At 40.5% G+C, this 23,217-nt stretch overlaps 1 protein-coding gene across 3 annotated transcripts in view; it reads left to right on the forward strand.

The window, feature by feature from the left end:
- Positions 1 to 22,823, forward strand: part of LOC127633955 (transmembrane protein 108-like) — a 91,251-nt gene extending 68,428 nt beyond the window's left edge. For all 3 annotated transcript variants that reach the window (XM_052113316.1, XM_052113319.1, XM_052113318.1), the window contains exons 3-5: positions 15,829 to 17,118; positions 17,374 to 17,528; positions 20,900 to 22,823. In XM_052113316.1, coding sequence (XP_051969276.1) covers positions 15,829 to 17,118; positions 17,374 to 17,528; positions 20,900 to 21,016 — 1,562 coding nt within the window. In that variant the 3' untranslated portion in view covers positions 21,017 to 22,823. The remainder of the gene's footprint in view (positions 1 to 15,828; positions 17,119 to 17,373; positions 17,529 to 20,899) is intronic.
- Positions 22,824 to 23,217: the final 394 nt, after the last annotated feature.

The raw sequence follows: 23,217 nt of genomic DNA on the forward strand, positions 1-23,217 counted from the left end.
TTGTCAAATTATATTATGTGGTTCATTACATGTATCGCTGCAGTTTCGAGGTGTAACGTCCACTGTGTGGTGCTAAAATCGAGTTACATTTTCTCTCAAACAGATGAGCTTTTTAGGGATAAAAATTGACCTCCGTACCCTAAACATAAACCTAACAGAGAGTGTCATGAAAGCAAATGTGAGATGCAAAGTGTAATTGTTGAATGTCATTTTGTGATGTCTGCATGAAACACTTGGCTCATGTTTCGACTCACATGCTCTTCAGGACTCATACCCTGGTGCTTTGCATTGCAAGTGCACAATATGATTGCGTTAGAAAAAGGTTGTAAATGTAGTTGGTTATGTAATGCAAATGTTAAAATGTTTTACAAGTCATGCGGTTTAGTATAAGTCTTTAAATGTCATAAGATCAAGTGGAAAATTAAGTTAATAAAAGTCATTGCTGTTGTAGCGTCTTTAGTGTTCATTTCACACAACACATACAACAAGCCACATATTAATAATTTTAAATGTAGGTATAGTCACTTGATTCTTTGAGACCAGGTTGGAAATACCTGGAAATAATAGGGAATTTTTTCATATTAAATAAAAATACAAAGCTTTGGAAATTAATTAAATCTTTAAAAGTTGAGGAAATTTCTGTTATATTATTTGGAAATTACTTTTATAAATATTTATTATATTATTATTTCTATAATAATATTTATATTATTCTGTTGTTAGAAATATTTCTAGTTATATTTCAATAAAAGGGTTTTTTAAAAATCCAGTCATCAGGAACAACTAGAAAAGTAATGGAAAATGTCGCCTGTCAAAATGTGTGGGATCCCTGAATAGCGGATGTTTTGAATCCAGGCTGTTCCCATGTCACCAACAAAAGTGACCATCGTCCAAAAAAAGTGACCACAAAGCACCATAACATCACATTGAAACTAGTCCATACAACTTGAGCGTTATATACAAAGTCTTCTTATGTCACACGATAGCTTTGTGTAAGGGCCAGACCAAAGTTTAAGTCATTATTTACTGAAAATATTGAAATTGTGCATATTCAAACATGCCACATTGGTTAAAAGACATATAAGAACCAATGTTGTTTAGTGCACTAGCCCTTTAAGAACACAGCACTCATTAGGCTGTCTGTATTTCCGCTCAAATCTTGGCTTCTTCTGCCCAGAGGTGAAGCTAGTGTGTAATATTAATTGATGGATGGCAAGATAAGCTGTAAAGTCATGCAATCTGTCGAGGCCATTTTAGATTTTAGTGTCTGTGGCTCTAATGTGAGAGAATGCCAGACAGTTCAAGGATCACAGTATGCTGGATGATGTGATTTATTAATGTCATATCAATGCAGGACTTTATGAAAGTCACAGGCTACGTATGCATTCCAACGACTTGCAATTTAGAATGTTTACTGCATAAATTCGTTTTCCACCATGAATTTTCAAATGAGTTAATGGATAGAGGTCGGCTTCATCATAAATCAGAGTGATTTGAGTGATATTATCTCCTAATACCTAGCAACCCATCCTCTCTTCTACCCATAGTTCTTACATAAATGATAACATGCCACGTGCAAGTGATCATCAAGAACATGTTATCAATGCAACTTACTGTTGTGGCATATTTATGCTTTAAAGAAATAGTTCTCCAAAATTTTTTAATTCTGTCATTATGTACTCACACTAATGCCTCTCCAAACCAATATGACTTTCTTTCTTCTGTGGAACAAAAAAGGAGATTTTTTACAGTCTTCACTGGGTTTATTTGCCATTTTGCGAGTGGATATGTCACGGTATTTAATCCTATGTCTCTTCCTTGTCTCGTGCCTTGTTCTTAGTGTGTGTTGTGTGGGTGCGTGAATGTGTGGGCGTGTTGTTTGTACCATGATTAGCGCTCTGCCGCAATCACTCCTCTCACCAGCTGTTACTCATTCCCATTCCCTTTAAATTCTCACCACTCTCTCATCTCCTTGTCAGATCGTTGTTTGTGATGTCCGGTGTTGTTCGCTCTTCAGAGTTCCAGTCCAGTTCTCTCGTTGTCCCTGTTTCGGTGTCCTGTTTGCTGTTACCGGATTCAGCCGTGTCTGTTCAACACTTCTCTTCACTCTTCTCACCACGATCATCTGACCATTGGAGACTCTAGCCACTAGACCATCACCCGGACTTTTCCCCTATCTTCTCAATTTGACTGTCAATAAACTAATTGTCAACTTGCAACTTGCTTCCTAGCTTCATTACGTCACAGAACGATCTGACCACAAGATGGAAGCAGCGAGTAACAATTCAGACAGCCTAGAAGAATTACGTGATGAACAGCAGACTTCGTATGGAGAACCAGGAGAAGAATCTCAATGACACGGCTCGGCTGTCCAGGCTCTAGTGGCGCAGGTGTCCGGACTCACCCAGCAAATTCAACTTCTGCGAGCCCCCACTGCGCCACCCGCACCGCTGATTCCTCAACCACCACCAGCATCCCCCTCCCAGTCGGAGCCCGCCTACCGGTTCCAGAGCTATATTCAGGTGAACCTAATTTTTGCCGAGCTTTTCTAACACGATGCTCAATGCATTTTTCTTTACAACCCAGAACATTCTGTGATGAAAGAACCAAGGTCAGCTTTTGTCCTGACGCTACTTTCTGGGAGAGCGGCCCTTTGGGGAACGGCGGTGTGGGAGAATCAAGATGAATGCTGCACCTCTTTTCAAGCACTCTCCGCGGAGATGAAGCGAGTTTTCGACCGTGCTGTCTCGGTAGAGAGGCAGCCAGAGTGCTGGCCGACTTGCGTCAGGGGAGAGATCTGTATCAGACTTTTCTATCGAGTTCGGACGCTAGCGGCGGAGAGCCAATGGAGCGAGGAGGCGCAGTGGGACATGTTCCTGCATGGGCTGGCTGATCGCGTCCAAAAGGAGATATACGCCATGGATCTCCCCACCAAGCTAAACGATTTGATCGCCTTGGCGCTTAGAGTGGACGCAAGGTTATCCAGAATGGAACAGCGAGTACAAACCAACCGCCCCTTGAGAGGATTAGGCGGTCAATGTTCTGGAGGCGGGGCGCGTTCAGCCCGTCTGTGATCCCGAGCCCATGCAGGTGGGTCGAGCCCGGCTTTCCGGGAGGAGAAGGAAAGGCGGAGATCCCAGGGACTGTGTTTGTACTGTGGTGGTGCTGGACATTTTGCCTACAACTGTCCTTTAAAAGGATCCGCCCGATAGCAAGTATGAGGCTACTATCGGGTGGGATCTCCGCCAGAAGACCTCATCCACATCTACCCTCCTTCCGGTAAGTCTTCAATGGTCTAATCACCGTCACGACTGTCGAGCACTTCTGGATTCTGGGGCCGAAGGAAATTTCATGGACTACACTTTTGCACTCAACCACCAAGTCCCCTCAAGTCTCTCACTCACCGGATCGCTGTTCACGCCCTCAATGGCCAGAAACTTCCCACCATTTCCCTAGCCACTGAAGACATCACTCTCGTCACGTCAGGCAATCACACCGAGACCATCTCCTTCTACATACTGGACACTCCTCTTGCCCCCATCGTCCTTGGTCATCCCTGGCTCACCCATCACAACCCTAAAGTGGACTGGCAGTCTAAGTCTGTGTCAGCGTGGAGCACTCAATGTCATAAGTCTTGTCTTGTTTCTGCCTGTTCGTCTGTTTTTGTCCCTGTTTTTCAGGAAGAGGCGGTGGATTTATCCTAGCGTGCCCGCGAGTACCTGGACCTGAAGGAGGTGTTCAGTAAGTCTCGGGCGGCTTCTCTCCCTCCACATCGTCCCTATGACTGTGCCATAGAGTTATTGCCAGGTACATCTCCGCCTAAGGGCAAGTTATATTCACTCTCGATTCCAGAGAGGGAGGCTATGGAGAAATATATTTCTGATTCTCTAGCTAATGGATTCATCCGCCCTTCCTCTTCTCCAGCGGTGGGATTCTTTTTGTGGGGAAGAAGGATGGATCTCTGCGACCTTGCATTGATTACCGGGGCTGAACAACATCACGGTAAAGAATACTTATCCTCTACCGTTGATGTCTTCAGCTTTTGAGAGGTTGCAGGGAGCATCCATCTTCACGAAATTGGATTTACGTAATGCTTATCATTTGGTCCGCATCAGGGAGGGGGATGAATGGAAAACCGCTTTCAACACCCCCAGGGGCACTTTGAATACTTGGTCATGCCGTTCGACTTGTCCAACTCCCCAGCGGTCTTCCAGGCACTCGTCAATGGCGTGCTGCGAGACATGGTTGATCAGTTCATATATGTTTACCTGGATGACATATTGATTTTTCTTCTTCTCTCCAGGAACATGTGCAGCACGTCCGGCTAGTGCTTCAGAGATTGCTAGAGAATGGGCTTTTTGTCAAAGCGAGAAATGCGCTTTTCATGCACAGTCTGTTCCTTTCTTAGGGTACATCGTGTCGGTTGAGGGAATGCGCATGGATCCTGAGAAGATCAAGGCTGTGGTAGATTGGCCAAGTCCAGAGTCTCGTAAGGCCCTACTGAGATTCCTGGGGTTCGCCAATTTCTACCGGCGTTTCATTCGCAATTTCAGTCAACTAGCCACACCTCTGACCGCCCTGACCTCCCCAGAACAACGTTCAGGTGGTCAGACGCAGCTGAGGCTGCGTTTGCCAAACTGAAAGGTTGCTTTGTTTCAGCCCCCATCCTGATAACCCCTGATCCATCACGTCAGTTACGTGGTGGAGGTCGATGCATCAGAGGTGGGGGTAGGCGCAGTGCTATCCCAGCGTTCTCCTTCAGGCGACAAGATACACCCTTGCGCGTTTTTTCTCATCGCTTGTCCTCGGCCGAGCGTAATTATGACATTGGTAACAGAGAGTTGTTGGCAGTCAAGTTAGCTTTGGAGGAATGAGCCACTGGTTGGAGGGTTCGGGGTACCTTTTATCGTCTGGACCGATCACAAGAATTTGGAATATATTCGCACAGCTAAAGATTAAACTCCAGGCAGGCTCGGTGGGCTCTTTTTTCGGTCGTTTTGATTTTACTCTCTCGTACGCCGGGTTCCAAGAACATCAAACCCGATTCTTTATCACGTATTTTTGATCACTCCGAGCGCCCGTCTACTCCGAGTGCATTTTACCAGAGACTCTATTCATCTCTACACTCACATGGGAGATCGAATCGAAGGTCAAGACGGCCTTAGAAGGGTAACGCCCCGGCTCGGTGCCCACCGAACCGTTTGTTTGTGCCGGAGGGTTACGGTCCAGCGTTATTCAGTGGGGACATTGTTCTAATGTGGCTTGTCATCCAGGAGTTAATCGAACTAAGTTTTTAGTCAAGCAACGATTCTGGTGGCCTTTGATGGTTCGTGGCGTTCACAGTTTTGTTTTGGCTTGCTCAGTCTGCGCCACTGGTAAGAGTTCCAATCGACCCCCAGGCGGGTTACTTCAACCGCTGCCGGTGCCATCGAGACCCTGGTCCCATATCGCTCTAGATTTTATCACCGCCCTCCCACCCTCACAGGGACACACGGTAGTTTTAACCGTGGTGGACCGGTTCTCGGCTGGCCCACTTCATTCCCTTGCCCAAATTACCCTCTGCCAAGGAGACAGCGGTGATTGTCATTGACCACGTCTTTCGGCTACATGGCCTCCCGACAGATGTGGTCTCTGACAGAGGACCCCAATTTGTGTCCAAATTTTGGCGAGAATTTTGTAAATTACTGGGAGCGACTGTTAGTCTGTCCTCAGGGTTTCATCCCCAGAGCAATGGTCAATCTGAGCGAGCCAACCAGGATCTGGAGAGAACGTTACGATGTTTGGTATCCAAGAATCCTTCCTCATGGAGTCAGCAACTGTCTTTTGTTGAGTACGCCCACAACACGTTACCAGTATCATCCACGGGCCTATCTCCGTTTGAGTGTAGTGTAGGTTACCAGCCACCTATTTTTCCTAGTCTGGAATCCGAAGTCGCGGTCCCTCCGCTCACGCCTTCGTCCAGAGGTGTCACCGCACTTGGACTAGGGCCGGGAGACTCTACTCCAAGTGGGGTCACGCACCAAGGCCAAAGCTGATCGCCACCGGTCTAGGCCTCCCGTATACGTCGTTGGTCAAAAAGTGTGGCTTTCTACTAAGAACATTCCTCTACGTTCCGTATCTAATAAACTTGCACCTAAATTTATTGGCCCGTTCAGCTGTCACCAAGATCGTTAGTCCGGTGGCAGTCCGCCTCAACCTTCCTCCAGCGTACAGGAGAATTCACCCGTATTTCATGTATCCAAAATAAAACCCGTCTTTTATTCCCGCATTAACCCGCCGGTTCGGTTCCCCCGCCGCGACTTCGTGAGGCGGGAACCTACTTATTCGGTCAACCGTATTCTGGACTCAAGGCGGAGGGGACGCGGATTTCAGTACCTGGTGGACTGGGAAGGTTACGGTCCGGAGGAGAGAGGTTGGGTACCGGCCAGAGACATTCTGGATCACTCCCTTATCGATGACTACAATCGGCAGGTAAGGGAGCCTGGGAACGCCAGGAGGCGTTCCTAGGGGAGGGGTACTGTCACGGTATTTAATCCTATGTCTCTTCCTTGTCTCGTGCCTTGTTCTTAGTGTGTGTTGTGTGGGTGCGTGAATGTGTGGGCGTGTTGTTTGTACCATGATTAGCGCTCTGCCGCAATCACTCCTCTCACCAGCTGTTACTCATTCCCATTCCCTTTAAATTCTCACCACTCTCTCATCTCCTTGTCAGATCGTTGTTTGTGATGTCCGGTGTTGTTCAGCTCTTCAGAGTTCCAGTCCAGTTCTCTCGTTGTCCCTGTTTCGGTGTCCTGTTTGCTGTTACCCGGATTCAGCCGTGTCTGTTCAACACTTCTCTTCACTCTTCTCACCACGATCATCTGACCATTGGAGACTCTCGCCACTAGACCATCACCCGGACTTTTCCCCTATCTTCTCAATTTGACTGTCAATAAACTAATTGTCAACTTGCAACTTGCTTCCTAGCTTCATTACGTCACAGGATAGTGACTCTGGTCGGTCAAGCTCGAAAAAGGACAACATCGACAACTCTGTGCGACAAGCAGAATTACATTTTAGAAAGAATAGCGTGAAGCCTCCACATGCGCTTTGTCTCCACCGTAATGCGCTCAACAAGCCATATGATAAGATGCGCTGATTGACGGTCTCAGACGTGGAGGAGATTCGTCCTCCACCACCCGGATTGAGATGAGTCACTACACTCCTACGAGGACTTAGAGAGCATTGGGAATTGGCATTCCAAATTGGGGAGAAAAGGGGAGAAAATCGGAAAAAAGGAAAAATGTGAAAGAAATAAAAAATTACTTTTATTAATTCCATAGCTAAGTGTTATTTAGAGTAGTTTTGTGTCAGAGAAAAAAACCCCTACCCATCCACCTCTGAAGATTATTTTTATCTGTAGATTATCAGATGGAAGCGCATGTAATTTATAAATATATATATATTTATGTGTGTAAAAAGCATTATTTTACTACATTAACACCACTGCTCCAACTAATTACTAATTAATCCACTTTGGCCCTGACATTGCACACGCATATACATGAGAATGAGTAGAGATGCTGTCACACTGCTAAACGTTACAGTTTATTGGGAAAGTTTCAGCCCAAATTGGGTCTTCATCAGGTCAAACACACTTGTCATCTTTTTGCCATTTTCACTTCTTTGTGCTAAAGTTCGGATTCATGCTGGCATAACATGAATCATCAGGTTTTGCACAAACCTGTGGAGCCCATGCCAGCTCGAATGCATCCTGTTATTAATGCAAAAGGGGACCTACTAAATACTAATACATTCTGAAATTCCTGAAAACATTATTCACTCAAATTGTTATATTATTTGTAATTATTATTATTATTATTATTAAATCAGAAAATAATGCAAAATAGAAGCATTTTCAGAAGTGGTCATTAAACTTTTAGACTCCACTGCGTGTGGCATGTACTGTCAGAAAAGTTGCAAAAATTTTACATTTCAACAACTTGTCACTGTGGCAGTACCCCAGTATATGTAACCTTTAGGGGCAGATAAGATTCACATTAGAATACATTCTGATTGACATGACCAGTACAAACTGTTGTACCCCTAAACGTACAATTTTTGCAAAAATGTTTCAGACTTTGTTGAATACTACTCAATTACACCCATTAAACAGCTTAAAAAGGAATAATTTACTCACCATAATGCCATCCCAGATGTGTGATATTCTTTCTTATGCTGAACAGATTTTTAGACAAATATTTCAGCTCTATAGGTCCATACAATGCAAGTGAATGGGTACTAAACATTTTAAGCTCCAAAAGGACATAAAGGCAGCAAAAACGTAATCCATAAGACTCCCATCGTTAAATACACTATCAATCAAATAATTTCCGTTTTCATTCTTCTTCTTTTGTTTTTGGCAATTTGCATATATTGTGCAAATCGCCACCCACTGGGTAAATTTTGATTTGTTTTCTCACCCACACCTATCATATCACTTCTGAAGACATTGATTTAACCACTGGAGTCTTATGGATTAAATTTATGCTGCCTTTGTGTGATTTTAGAGCTTCAGAATTTTGGTTCCCATTCAATTGCATTGCATGGACCTACAGAGCTGGGATAGTCTTCTGTTCTGCAGAAGAAAGAAAGTAATACACATCTGGGATGGCATTTTTGGGTGAATTATCCTTCAAGGGATAATGCTCAGTGCTCATCTTGCAAAGTAGCCAGTTGGTGCTTTTGCCCAGTGCTGAGATGCTGAGATGTATTATGTCCTCTCAACCTCTTCCTCCCACTCACTATTAGACTGTGAGTCATAGGAGTGTGAGTGTGAGTGTGTGTGTGTGTGTATGTGTGAGCGTGTATTTATCACTTTGTGGGGACCAAATGTCCCCATAAGGATAGTAAAACCTGAAATTTTTGACCTTGTGGGGACATTTTGTCGGTCCCCATGAGGAAAACAGCTTATCAATCATACTAAATTATGTTTTTTGAAAATGTAAAAATGCAGAAAGTTTTCTGTGAGGGTTAGGTTTAGGGGTAGGGTTAGGTTTAGGGGATAGAATATAAAGTTTGTACAGTATAAAACCATTATGTCTATGGAAAGTCCCCATAAAACATGGAAACACAACATGTGTGTGTGTGTGTGTGTGTGTGTGTGTGTGTGTGTGTGTGTGAGAGCGTGTATTTATCACTTTGTGGGGACCAAATGTCCCCATAAGGATAGTAAAACCCGAAATTTTTGACCTTGTGGGGACATTTTGTCGGTCCCCATGAGGAAAACAGCTTATAAATCATACTAAATTATGTTTTTTGAAAATGTAAAAATGCAGAAAGTTTTCTGTGAGGGTTAGGTTTAGGGGTAGGGTTAGGTTTAGGGGATAGAATATAAAGTTTGTACAGTATAAAAACCATTATGTCTATGGAAAGTCCCCATAAAACATGGAAACACAACGTGTGTGTGTGTGTGTGTGTGTGTGTGTGTGTGTGTGTGTGTGTGTGTGTGTGTGTGTGTGTGTGTAGCATAAATGTCACTAGAGAGTGAGTCATTAATTGAAAGATGGGAGATAACCTTGGTCAGGCCAGTGTTTCTTTAAAAAGTGAAAAAAAAAAAAAAGAAAAGAAATAAATAGGATGACGAAGACAAATCTTTTCTCTTTCTCTCTCCCATTCATACACATGTACTGTATGTCAAGTATGGACATGTTCCTGGATCAAAAGTCTTTCTTGGTCCTGGATTAATATTCTTATTAAACATTCATTATCCTAACCATAACCCTACCTTGCAACAAAGACCAGCAAAGACCAGCATGAATTTCCATGCTGGTTCAGGCTGGTTTATTCTGGTTATTGGAGAATTGGTGCTGGTCTCTTTTTCTTCCTTTTTCCATTCAAATCAGTGCAAAAACAAAACTAAGTCCTTACTCAATGTTTGACATGTTGACATGTAAAGAATCTTGACATGCGTTGCTATGAGTGTGAGTGTGTTTGAGTACTAGGGACAGACTTGTCGACTAGTCAGTATTGAGAGTTTATTACCTCTTAGATAAGAATTAAATCATTAATTATTTTATGCCATAATACTGTATGTATACCAAGGAATATAATAGAATATTCAGAACTATAACATATATCAAAAATAAACAAAACAGAAGAAATTATTATTAATTAATTTCGGGGGGCATTTTTGTCATTGTCCGTGGCATTACCCTTAATTACTGACCCTGGTTCACACCAAATGCATTTTTGTGTCCATATGCACAGTTTTTAAGTTATTTTCTGTGTCAGCACGCCCTAGACTGACATCTTTGTCCATTTCGCAGCATCTTATTGTTTTGCGCAGGAGTGCTGTGATGTTAGGTCCCGTGTCATGATAAAAAAAGATCGTAATCTTTTAAAAACACAACTCGAAGCACACGCATTCCATTCTATTCATTGCGCTGTGCCGTTTTTTTAACACAAGAACAAGTTTGTTCTGAATGGCCCCTTAGATCTACAAGGTTGTTGATTTAGGAACATACTACTTGGATGTCCTTCTTCTCTTAATAACATTGTGTATCATATACATACTCAAACACAAATTTGTACATGCAAGTGGTCCATTAACCAGTGCTATTAATCCATGAAGACTTCTTTCTTTCAAAAGCTACATTGTGTCTGTTGTGAAGTGATCTCAGAGATTATTGGCTTGTGATTTTCCTATGAGATTATCCATCTTTGATATAAGACTGTGGTGATGTGGGCATGGCATGATGTCTTTGGAGAGCGAGGCTGGGAGAGGAAGAACGGTAAGGATTGACACCTGGGGGAAATTATATTTAACAGCTGTTCTGTGTTGCATTGAAAGCTGGAGAGGGATAAATGACCCAATACAGACTGCCAGAGGAGAGAGAGAGAGACACATGAAGCTGTGTGTGTTTGTGTGTGTGTGTGTTCGTGTGTGTGTGTGTGTGTGTGTGTGTGTGTGTGTGTGTATGAGAGACCAGGTATTCCCTACGTTGTGGGGAACAAATGTGCCCATAAGGACAGTAAAACCTGAAATTTTTAACATTGTGGGGACAATCAGTCAGTCCCCATGAGGAAAACAGTTTATAAATTATACTAAATTATGTTTTTTGAAAATGTAAAAATGCAGAAAATTCTTTGTGAGGGCCCCATGATGATATAAAACCAAACGTGTGTGTCCTTCAAGGAAATGGCTTAGTAAACAATGTTTTTTTTTTTAAATGCAAAAAGGTTTCTGTGAGGGGTATAGTTAGGAGATATAAATTATCATTAGATCCGTTTAAAATCCATAGAAGTCTATGGAAAGTCCCCATGATGATATAAAACAAAACGTGTGTGTGTGTGTGTGCGTGTGCTCGCGCAATGTTATGCTGAAAAGCAGATCTTTGTGTGTGTGTGATTGTTTACCTGGCTCCCGCTTCCTCCTTCAAGAATAGAGTTAAAGTACATGTCTCAAAGACATAATTTTTGACTGATCATCCAAGTACCAGATTGCCAGTGCACAAACCAGAGGGAACTGACAAGCAAAAGGCGTAGTCAAAATAAAAATAAAAACCTCAAAATGAACTACTGAGTAATCACAGATGTTTCTGATGCCAACAGACTTGAAAGCAATTTCCACAGCCTTAATATTTTTGGTTTGGTCATTTATAAAACATGACTTTGCTAATAGGACAGCGGTTATGATCTTTAATAAGCGTTGTGTTTACATTGGTCTAGGGAGCTTATGCTCAGATGATTTTTACGGGTTTGGGAGCTTGTGTCTGATCTAAACGCGCCACTTTGTTGTGAAATGAGCATCGAGTCATGTTTTATTTATGGGGTTGATGTTTTATTAATGCAGTGTTGGATTGGCAAGGGTGGATGGTAAATGAGGTTATGCATTCTTCTGACTGATTCCAAGAAAACAGGACATGGCAAATACTGTCAGCGCTTATGGACTGAAGTGGTAAACTTTTAAATTAGCATGGTTGTCAAAGCCGTGTAGGTTGCTGGTAAGGGCAGGCTTCTGTTTGGTATGTTAATAAAGAGTTTGCCTCGGCGCTTGGATCAGAAAGTGTCTGTTTATCTCTGTTCCGCATTTTCTCAGCAGAATTTGTTTTTTGGATAAATGGGAAACACTCAGTTCATAAAACATTCAATAAGGACCTACCTAATAGAAGCCAGGTAGATGTCAGAAATTGGCTAGGTAGATGTGAGAAGTTGACCAGTGATTAATTCTGTCATTTTTTATATACACGCTCACACACACACACACATAGAGAGAGAGAAAGAGAGATAGACAGTACGTGTGTGAGATAATTTACATCTTAAATGCATATTATTGCCTATACATAAAAAGTTTGTAGGTTTCTTTGTGTATAGCGTGAAGGCATTAATGATATGTATGATTTGAATAGTGGTAATGTACATTTTGTGTGTGCATATGTGAAAAAGAATAGGGTTGCTTTTAAATTAAGGTTTGAACAAGAGAAATGCCATCATCTAATTAATACACAGAGATGAGAACAAGATAGTTAAGAAGCTGACATTAAACTGACTCCGATCTCTCCATGTCCTCTTGTGATATGACTTTACTCTGTGAGTCTCAACTCTCACCATCATCCTTCTTCTAAAAGATGAAGCTTGGTTTCTATAGCAACTGAAATAGCATGCTGATGAAACACTCAGATCACTGAGTCACGAAACCCATTGTATGATTTTATGTGTTTGTGAAGTTGTGTGCCTTATATCACCTATAAAAGAGGAAAAGTAAACTAATAAATAGCAAGAGTGTACCCTCTTCTTCTTTTCACTTCTCTCCTCTTCTCATCAAGTCTCTTCTCATCTTGTCTCGTCTCATATCGTCTCAACTTATGCCGTCTCGCCTCGTCTCTTCTCATCTTGTCTTATATCATTTCATCTTCTGTCTTCTCACCTCATATCTTCTTGTCTACTTTCTTTTTTCTGATGTCTCATCTTATATTGTGTCATCTTGTGTCTTCTCATCTCATCTTGTCTCTTCTCATCTCGTCTCATCTCGTCACTTCATGTCTTGTCTCGTCACGTTTCTTCTCTTCCCTTTTCTCGTGTTTTCACCTCTCTTGTCATGTCATCTCTTCTCATTTTGTGTCATTTATTATTATCTCACTTCTTCTCGCCTTGTCTCGCCTTGTCTTCTTCTCTTGTCTTCTCATCTCATCTTTTCTCGTCTCATATCTTCTCCTCGTGTTTTACTTCTCATCTCATCTCCCCTCTTATCGTCTTGTCTCGTCTCGTATCAACTTATGCCTTCTTGCCTCATCTCTTCTCATATCATCTCATCTGGTCTTGTCTTGTCTCATTACTCTTCTCGTCTCATCTCATGTTGTCTCATCTCATCTCATCCCATCTCATCATATATCACCTTTTCTTGCCTTGTCTTGTCTTGTCTCATATCATCTCATCTTGTGTCTTCTCATCTCATCTCTTCACATTTCTTCTCATCTCATCACTTCATGTCACATCACATCACATTTTTCTACTCTTTTCTCCTCATGTTTTCACCTATCTTGTCATCTCATCTCTTCTCGTCTTGTCTCATTTCTTCTTATCTCACCTTTTCTCACCTTGTCTCGCCTCATCTCTTCTCTTGTCTTTTCTTCTTTTCTCATCTCGTCTCATCTTGTTTGGTCTCATCTTATATTTTCTTGCCTCGTCTTGTCTCATCTCATCTCATCCCATCTCATTCTATCTCACCTTTTCTTGCTTTGTCTTGTCTCATATCGTCTCATCTTGTGTCTTCTCACCTCATCTCATCTCTTCTCTCCTCCACAAGTTTTCACTTCTAATCACATCTCTAATCGTATTGTCTAATTTCTTCTCACCTCTTCTCATCTTGTCTCATCTCATATTGTCTCATCTTGTGTTTTAGTGTTTCTTCTCATCTAGTCTCTTTATCTCATCTTGTCTTTTCTCATCTGATCGCTCTTCTTTTCTCATTGCTAGTCTCATCACATTCTATTCTCATCCTGTCATGCCTTTTCTTGACTTGTCTTGTCACTTATAGTTTAATTTTGTGTCTTCTCACCTCATCTCATCTTTTCTAATCTTTTCTCATCTCTTCTCTTATCCTCATGTTTTCACATCTCTTGTTGTTTCATCTCTTCTCGTCTTGTCTGATTTCTTCTCATCTCACCTCCTCTTGTCTTGTCTCAACTCATTGCTCTTCTCATCTTGCCTCATTTCTGCTCTTCCCGTCTCTTCTTGCCTTGTCTCATCTCATCCTATCTTGCCTTTTCTTGCCTTGTCTTGTCTCATATCGTCTCATCATGTGTCTTCTCTTCTTGTCTTATTTTGTCTCTTCTCCTCTCTTCTCTTTAATTTTACGCACAGCTTGGCAGATTTTTTTCATGGATACTTTTAGTTGTTTCTGTCTCTTGCGTAGTAGATGAGGTTTTGGCATGTATTTGTGTATTCATATTTTTTTTTTTTTAATATCCATTGTTTACAGCTGTTACATTTTCTTATGTTCCCGTTTGTTTCTGCCTGGCTTGCTCTTTCCTCGTGAAAGGCAGCCTTTCTTCCAGTCTCATCTTAAGGAGCGAAACATTCAGGCCTTGTGGTAGTGTTGGCTGACCTCTGTTTATTATGTTATAAAGGGACTCTGTAACCTGACCTGCATTCATTACAACTAATCAGACACTAATCAAGCTGCCCAGCTAAGACTGTCCCTTGACTGATCTCTAAACAGTCTGTATTAACCACATAATGGACTAAATAAAGCCTGTTTGCTTGTTTTTATTTCCTTGTTGCTGTATGTGCACAGATATGTGGTGAGATACAAATAGGGCTGGGAATTGATTCCAAAAAGAATCAACTCCTTGATTCCGAGGTGTTGGGAATCGAGAATCGACTCCAAAGCTTGAGTCGATTCCTTTCGGGCAAACCGGTTGATATTTTCAGGCTGTGTTTATTTCCTCAACCACTGAATGTTTCAGAAGCCTAACAGCAATAAACCAATTGACAAAAGTCTTATAAAATGCCTGCATCTTGAGTCTTTTGTAGTCTGTCAGCATCTGTAAATCCACTCTGTTTTTTCATCTGTATGAAGCAATCACACAAGCCCTTCAACATATCTGCTCTCCAGTATAGTCTGGTGGTGTTTTACTTTGGATTAAACTTATAATAAATTAACATTTTATCAATTTGTGACAATGAATTAGCATACAATAATAACTTCCCCGATGTTACAACACAAGCCTACAACAAGGAGATGGCAGAGTTCAGTTAGCGTCATGGTTCACATCAATAAACCGTTATGTTAAAGTTTAAACTATTAATGTGCTACACTTATAAAAATGAGAATATAATGCTATATATATAAACTGTATATATATATAATTTCTTTAAAATTAGTCTAAATTTTACACCATTTTACATTAAAATTATTTAAGATAAACATTTTAAATAGATGTTATAAAATACTGTATATTTTGTTATATTGTGTGAAATAAACCACAAAAACCTGTATTGTTAAATAAAACTGAATTATATTGTTTGGGCATTAAATTAAGTGTACAAAAGGTAGTGGACAGTTACTGTTCAGCCCTAGATACAAACCATACAAGCATTATCATAATAAAGACATTCATAAAGATAGAGCAGAACTATCCTGCATATTTCTTTCAAGTGAACTTTATGTATACATCCACATATCTTTTATATAAAGTGGAAGCAGATTTACTTTTATTTTTATAGTGTGTCAAACCACCAGAAGTCGATATATGCTCTGCTCATGCATACCACATATATATGCATGTGATTCAGTATTACTTGTATATCAACGCTACGTTCATCTCCTTCTCTTTCTCCCTTTCTCAGGTGTTCTACTGATTCTGATTGTGCCAGTTGGGCTGGTGTTCTCCACAGAAGAACTTCACCCAAGCCAAACCACTCGGGACCTCGCCTCCATGTCAACAATCAGCAGAACCCTCGCCACACTCTCACCGGGGCCCTCGAGCTGGCAAGAGGGTTCCAGCAGTGGGGAGCAACACAACAAGGCACTGGATTCTCTTGAAGCCATCCTTAGAAGCTCTGCTGTCCACCCACTCCAGACACCAAATACTACTGCATCTTCTGCTGTAGTTAAAACTCTTGCTGCAACAGAGCGTACAACAGCAGTAGGGGCCAATGAGGTGCATTCTATTCCAACACTTGCTTTTGGTACCAAGGATCAGACACAATCTCTAATCCCTTTTTTAGCTGAGAAAGCTGATGTTCCTACTAAACTAGCTTCTGTAAGGAAGTTCAACAGAACTAGCTCTGTTCAAACCCAGAACTTTAGCACTAATACTTATAAGCCACATACAATCACTAGAAGACCAGTACACAGTATCAAGCACTCTGGTTTGATCAGTAGAACTCAGATCAATGCTACTGGATTGGAGCGTGGAAACCAGGCCACAAATGTTGGCTCTGGCCATTCTTTTCTCTCAGGGACTGAAAGTGATATGGCCCCTGGTGTTGAGGGCCACCAGGAAATGAAACAAGCAGAGTCTGGAGTGTTTGAGCCCACTGACCCCATTCAACATCCATCTACGCTTTTACCCTCATCAGTTTCCTCTGCCAAAACCCAGAAAGGGAAAAACGAGTTTACTCCACACCACACCATCACGGTGCGTGATGTACCTTCAACTGAGAAACCTACGCTCCCATTGGAAACAGTGGGAGTGGCATTACCACAAACTGTTAATCAGTCTCCTCCCCTAGCTTTAGACCTACCTTCCAACCATAGCAAGACATCTGATCCCACTTCTTTAGCAGAGAGTACAACCTATGTTGAAAACGATGTGGATGCCCCAGGTGACGGCATTGGAACCACCAACATGTCCAATGATTCTCCTCTCTCCCTGACGAATGTCTCAGAAGTTATCAACAGCTCAGATGCCTTGTTGCTTGCAGTGAATGATTCAAATGTCTCTGAGGCTCCCTCCACTGCTAGCGGGAGCTTCATGAATAGACAGGTCCCAGCCACCACACAGAGTCCATGGGGACCTGTAAACCAGTCAGGTCCTGCACTGGTTCCTCCACATGAAAAAAACACAATCTGCCTGGACATAATGGACATTGTGTGGCTAGTTTTTGCCATTAGCGTGCCTGTCTCCTCATGCTGTGAGTAACAAATATCACACCTCCTTGAACTTTCAAGACATCTCTATCCATAATAGACTCTTTTAAATTTCTCTTCAAGTAAAACTTCAGTCATTATCAATAACAAGAACTTTCCCAGACTTATTTTACTTATCCCTTGGTGAAACACTTCAAAATTCACAAGTAATGCATGCAATACTAAAGCTAAAATTGAAAACAGTTAGATTTTAAAAATGTATGGTCACATTAGGTATTTAATCTTTTTCTGTTCTGTAGCTGTGCTGCTTACTGTATGCTGTATGAGGAAAAAGAAGAAGTCTTCTACTCAGGAGAACAACTTGAGCTACTGGAACGACGCTATCACCATGGACTACTTTACTCGCCATGCTGTGGAGCTCCCATGCGAGATACAATCACTGGAGACAGCTGAGGTACTGACTGATAACCAAAAAGTAGAAAACGAGCCTAGAATATGACATCACTGCTTTTTTGTGTGTTTAAGCTCCTAGGACTCCAAGCACATCCTAGAATGGCTGATTTGTGCCCTGAGCAGGCCTCTAAACTCCTCTAAAAAGAATCATCCCCTTGCATTTCATCCTATGATCTCTTAGGTTGGATTTTCCAACCTTAGGTTTTCTAACAAGGGCCTCAAACTTTCATCTATCCATCTGTAACACTCATTTCTAATCATTTATCTTTTCTCCTTATTTGCCAGTTTCAGATGTGGCTTTTTCTCCAATTATCTGCCTAAAATGCCAACAACCCAGAGTCTTCCATTCACTGTTGCTGATGAAACTGGTGTTTGGCAGTAGAGGTCTGTACGGGCCTTAAAATTAAACCTGAACCAGACCCAAACCTGAGAATGTGTGGCCCGACCCTACCCGGCCCGAACGATTCTGTCAGATATTAAGCCCAAACCTGACCCAAACCCAAAATCATTTACTCTCTTTATAATTTCTTCTCCTAGCAAGTACTGTTGCAGTAAGCTGTATTTTATGCAAGCATTTAGGCAACATTCGTAACAGTATTGTAACTGTATACAAACACAGTTTTAACAAGGCATGGCAGCCCTTTGTACACTAGAGCAGAATGGAAAACACATTGCTTTATTGGTTATCAAGTGCTGAAACTTTAACAATTTAACAGTCACCTCTTTGCAGCCTCAACTTGTTCAGCATGTTGAATCTTTGTGACACCTGTGCTGAAACACAATGAATGATTTCAACATGCCTTTTTGAAACTTTAAGTTTTTTTTCTTGACACGTGTCTAAAAATGTGCCGGTCCTGTATGAGACGCTGAGGAAATAGTGAGATGGGGTGCAAAAGTCAGTCAAAGACAGTCATCCAGTATGTGTTCATAGGAAAACAATGGGAAAACAGAGGAGACGCTTGCAAAAATATGTTTGGTGTGAAAGTCCCCTAACTCATCAGTTTGCACATGTCAGTGAGTGAGAGCACTTGCATGAAACAAGTTCGGTACGTCAATTTATTTTTTCATTAATTACGAACCCAACCTTAACACAAAGTCCTACTTGAAAGACTGACCCGGCCTGAAATCTGACGAGTTCTCGGGTCCCTTAAATGGTTTTACGTGTTGCAGACCTCTGTGTGGCATGTGCTGTTCATTGATGCTTTTAGTTTAATGTGAGGAGTCTGTTTCACAAACTCTAGACTGATGCACTCGACTTTTTGTTGTGGTGTATCTGGGCCGTCCACTTACCTCTCTATCCTCGTAAAATCCAGTTGGGTTTCTTCTTTTAAGATAGTAGTGCATAGGGATAGCCTTCATCTCTTTAAAAAAAGAGAAGGATGAATTTCTAGAGAGATTTGTTTCAGTTTGGTCATTTTTGAAACCACAATTTGACTTGCAATGGTAAAGTGACTTGCAAAAAATGCAAGTGTGCTCAATACTTAAGCAAAGCAACTGAAAAAAAAGAAAGAAACTAATGCAATGCGCATACTTCATTAAGTAGCACAACCATTTTCATCTGATCTAAAAAAATAAATACATTAATTCTTGAGTACCAAATTAGCACTTTAGAATAATATCTTTAGGATTATGTGACACATTTCTAATGTTTCTGGTAATGTTTTTTACCAATTTAAAGGTCCACTCAGTTTTTTTGTGTCATCTTGGACTTACACTGACACCTAGTGGATGCATCATAATTTAAAATCAATAGTTTCAGTTTAATTTAATTTAATTTAATTTAATTTAATTTAATTTAGTCAGTTTTAGATATCATTGTAGAAATGTAATATTCACAGTCAGCCATGAATACTTTAATCAATGAGTGAAAGTGTCAAATTACTGGGCAGTTACTGAGTTTAAGAATAGTATTCAGCTGGTCATGTGATTTTAACATGGCAGCCCCCATGTGCGGACCCTCTCCATGTAGAATAAAACTGATTTTATAAGGTTATTGATATGATAGGAGTCTTCATTTTAATGTGAGATTTCATGATTTCCTACATATATTGCAAAATTACAGTTCACGTCTTTAGGAGTTCAACTTTTTTATGAGGAAAAATGAAATGAATGCAAAGGAAACTTTAATGCTACCGTGAACTGAAAAGTCTTCATTGTTTCTTGGATTAATAATGTTTTTAATTGTCCTGTATATGCAGATATATTAGCAAATGACCCAAAAGTAGTTATTTTCTTTATGCCTTATATTATTAGAAATATAAAATAATTGAATCACTGGAATCCAGACACTGTGTATCTGAAGAATCTCACATTTTGATGCAGTGGCATGATTTAACATTCATGTTATCTATATCACTCCCTGGTGTACAGAGACCAGAATTGTCTCTTTTTTACCACTATGGAGTGGTGGTGGTGTAGTGGTCTAAACCACATAACTGGTAAACTGGTAATCAGAAGGTCGCTGGTTCGATCCCCACAGTCACCACCATTGTCTCCTTGAGCAAGGCACTTAATTCCAGGTTGCTCCGGAGGGATTGTCCCTGTAATAAGTGCACTGTAAGTCGTGGATAAAAGCGTCTGCCAAATGCGTAAATGTAAATGTAAATGTACCACTAGTTTATTTTTTATTTTCAGATCTCGTTCGTTACCATTATTCATTAACTGTCATTTCCATTTCAACCTCTCCATGCTTATTTTCCCCATTCTTTTAATCATGCTACTGCTTGCTGGGATTTTCTGACAGAAGTGTGATGATGATGATGATGATGATGATGATGAAGACGAAGAAGAAGAATCATGTTTGGAATGTTGGTGATCCACAGGTGTTAATATCACCCTTTAGGACCTTTTGTCCTAAGCTCCTTGTACTTTAGTTTTGTGTGTCTCATTCTTTTCATGGTTTTAATTTTCTGTATTATCTGTTCATTCCAACCACATCCTTCCCTTTCCACCCATAGATAGACAGACAGACAGAAAGACAGGCAGACAGAAAGACAGACAGAAAGATAGGCAGACAGAAAGATAGATAGATAGGCAGACAGACAGATAGACAGACAGACAGACATGCAGGCAGACAGGCAGACAGACAGACAGATATATTGAGAATAACTGCTCTTCTTTTTCTTTATTTCCACCCATTCAGTTCATACAAAACCATGCCTCATCTCCATGGCAATACACCACGATAACTACACTGTTGAATTGAACATACAGTATGCATCCATAGGAAATAGAACCTGACAAGTGTATATGTTCCTTCTAGTTGAATTGTGTTTAGCCGTATAGAATTAGCTGTCCTTGAGTGATTAGTCTTTAACAGCATGAAAGCAAAGTATACAGTGCTAATGCTTTTTATTTATCTTTGTGTTTCAGGAACAAGAGACATTTCTGCCTCCTAATGGTGACTACAGCGACAGCGGTGTGGTTCTAGTTAACCCTTTTTGCCAAGAGACCCTCTTTATCAACAGAGACAAGGCTTCTGATATCTAGACATACTAGCCATACTAATGACATCATAAAATGGAGATAAAATCCCTGAGGATTTTCCCCTCCCCTATCTTCGCTCATATTTTTTAAGAATATGGTATGTGTGTGTGTGTGTGTGTGCGTGTGTGTGTGTGTGTATACACACACACACACACACACACACACACAGTATGTATATATACATATAAATATATGTGGTGAACCTTCAAAGACTGCGGTTTATACATGGAACTGGTTTCGAGGAGATATATGAATATAAAAAAGAACAAATACTATTTACAATGAGGGGGAGCCCCTGCATATTTTTCTGATGTGGATTTTCTACAGACGCTTAATTGTGATAAGGGTTTTTATGTCCTTTTGAATAAAAACAGTAAGTTTGGTTTCTCTCATATTCCAGTGGCTTTGGTGGTGCACAAAGTGCTGAAAAATACAATGTGTGATGTAAGAATGTTTGCTTGACCCGAAACACTTAATACGATTCCTTAAAAAAGCCTGCTGCACTTGAATTCTGTATGTAAGGGGATGAAGGGGTAAAGAGCATTGGTTCTAGAATGAGTCCAGCGGGTTACTACAGTAACCCTCACTTCACTCCCAGAGAATCTTACGTTGATTGCTTATTTGCATTTCATGCAGAACGTATAGTGATATACAGGAATTCTGAGATGTTTCCCACAGTTACGTCACCAGCCAGAAGACAGAATGAAAATGTCCCATTCCTTAGATGTTCCAAGATGTTTGTGTGTGCATATATGTCGTGCCGCATGCAACTTCTCTGATTTGACTAGATCAAATGGGGTTTTATTTATATCAATATGATTTGGCTGTTAAAACACTTCTGTTAATCTCAACACTTGCACAAACAAGTAGATAAATTGCTTAAATGCCAATGAAATGCCTCATACAAAGCTCTTTGTATGGTAATGTTACTGTGCTCTAAATTTCACAACATATCTGTTCATTTGTGTTTATGTCTTTGTTCAAATTCCATAAGCAGGCCTATGCATTGTGGTTTAACCACGTATAATTGTTTATTCGCTAAGTCATGCTCTGAACAAAATGGCACTAATATTGCTTCACATGTTGGCTTAATTATATACTGTATTTTGTCAGAAGATGTGTTTTTAGTCAAGACTGAATGAGTGTGCTTGTGGTTCTGTCTGTCTCGGTCCTTGTGTGAGCATTAAAGGATGCTGTTTTAAGAGAATAAATGTGACCAAAATGAATTCCTTATATTTCTCTTTACTTCTCCAGTGCTTACTGCTTTATTGTACAGTTTTTAGAGGAATTTTGATAATGTCACTGGATGTAATAGCCTGTAAGTGTTAGATATATATGACAAAGACGTACAGAGAAACTTTTTTATTTTGTTCTTCATGCCTGATTTTGGTAACATACTGTACATGTAAATTCATATTATCACCCATTCTTTACATATCACATTTTGTCTGTGCTTATTAGAATATAATTGCTTATTTGTTGTCATTTTAAATGCATTTGTAGATGTTTTCCTTTAGTGTTCTGTTGCCATCCATTTTTTTTTTTTATCTGTGTGTGTGCTGGCATGAGTTTTAGATATGAAAGGAGAGGAAGATAATCGTTCAATTGACGTAAAAAAGAAATTGCTCTCATATACAGTATTATAAATCATGTCTAATATTTTGTAGCACATAAACTGTATTTATACTGCTGAGCAATAAAAATAAAAAGCTTTGAAGGCTTATTCAGTCTGTAACCGATTTTATCTATCAAAAATATATTCATATTTAGAACAAAATGTAGCACAAATGCATCAATTCCTATATTTTGTTGAGCCAGACAAACTACCATATGAATGGCGGTGTTTACCCCTCATTAAAACGGGTTAAATGTTTCTGGAATCTATCCTGTTCATTCTAAATGCTGATTGAAGCTTTTCTATTCACAGCACTGTTCAGTGTGTGACATACAGCCTGGGACTTCACTGGATCATTCATTCTCTCAAACATCTGCATGTTTGATGTATCCTCTGTATCATATGGCTGTCTTTTTGAATTGAGTTAGGTGTACAGCCTCTGTTTTAAAGTTTGGTACATTCTGACATGAGATATTTCAAAAAATATTATTTAAATATGCAGTGATAAATTAGGTCTGTACTGCTTCTGTTATTTGTGTTAGCTGCTTTCAAATATGGAAAATTCAGATCAAGAGAGATCACATTATAT

The sequence above is a fragment of the Xyrauchen texanus genome, chromosome 41 (genome assembly GCF_025860055.1).
Source record: "Xyrauchen texanus isolate HMW12.3.18 chromosome 41, RBS_HiC_50CHRs, whole genome shotgun sequence".
NCBI classification, from domain to species: Eukaryota; Metazoa; Chordata; class Actinopteri; order Cypriniformes; family Catostomidae; genus Xyrauchen; species Xyrauchen texanus.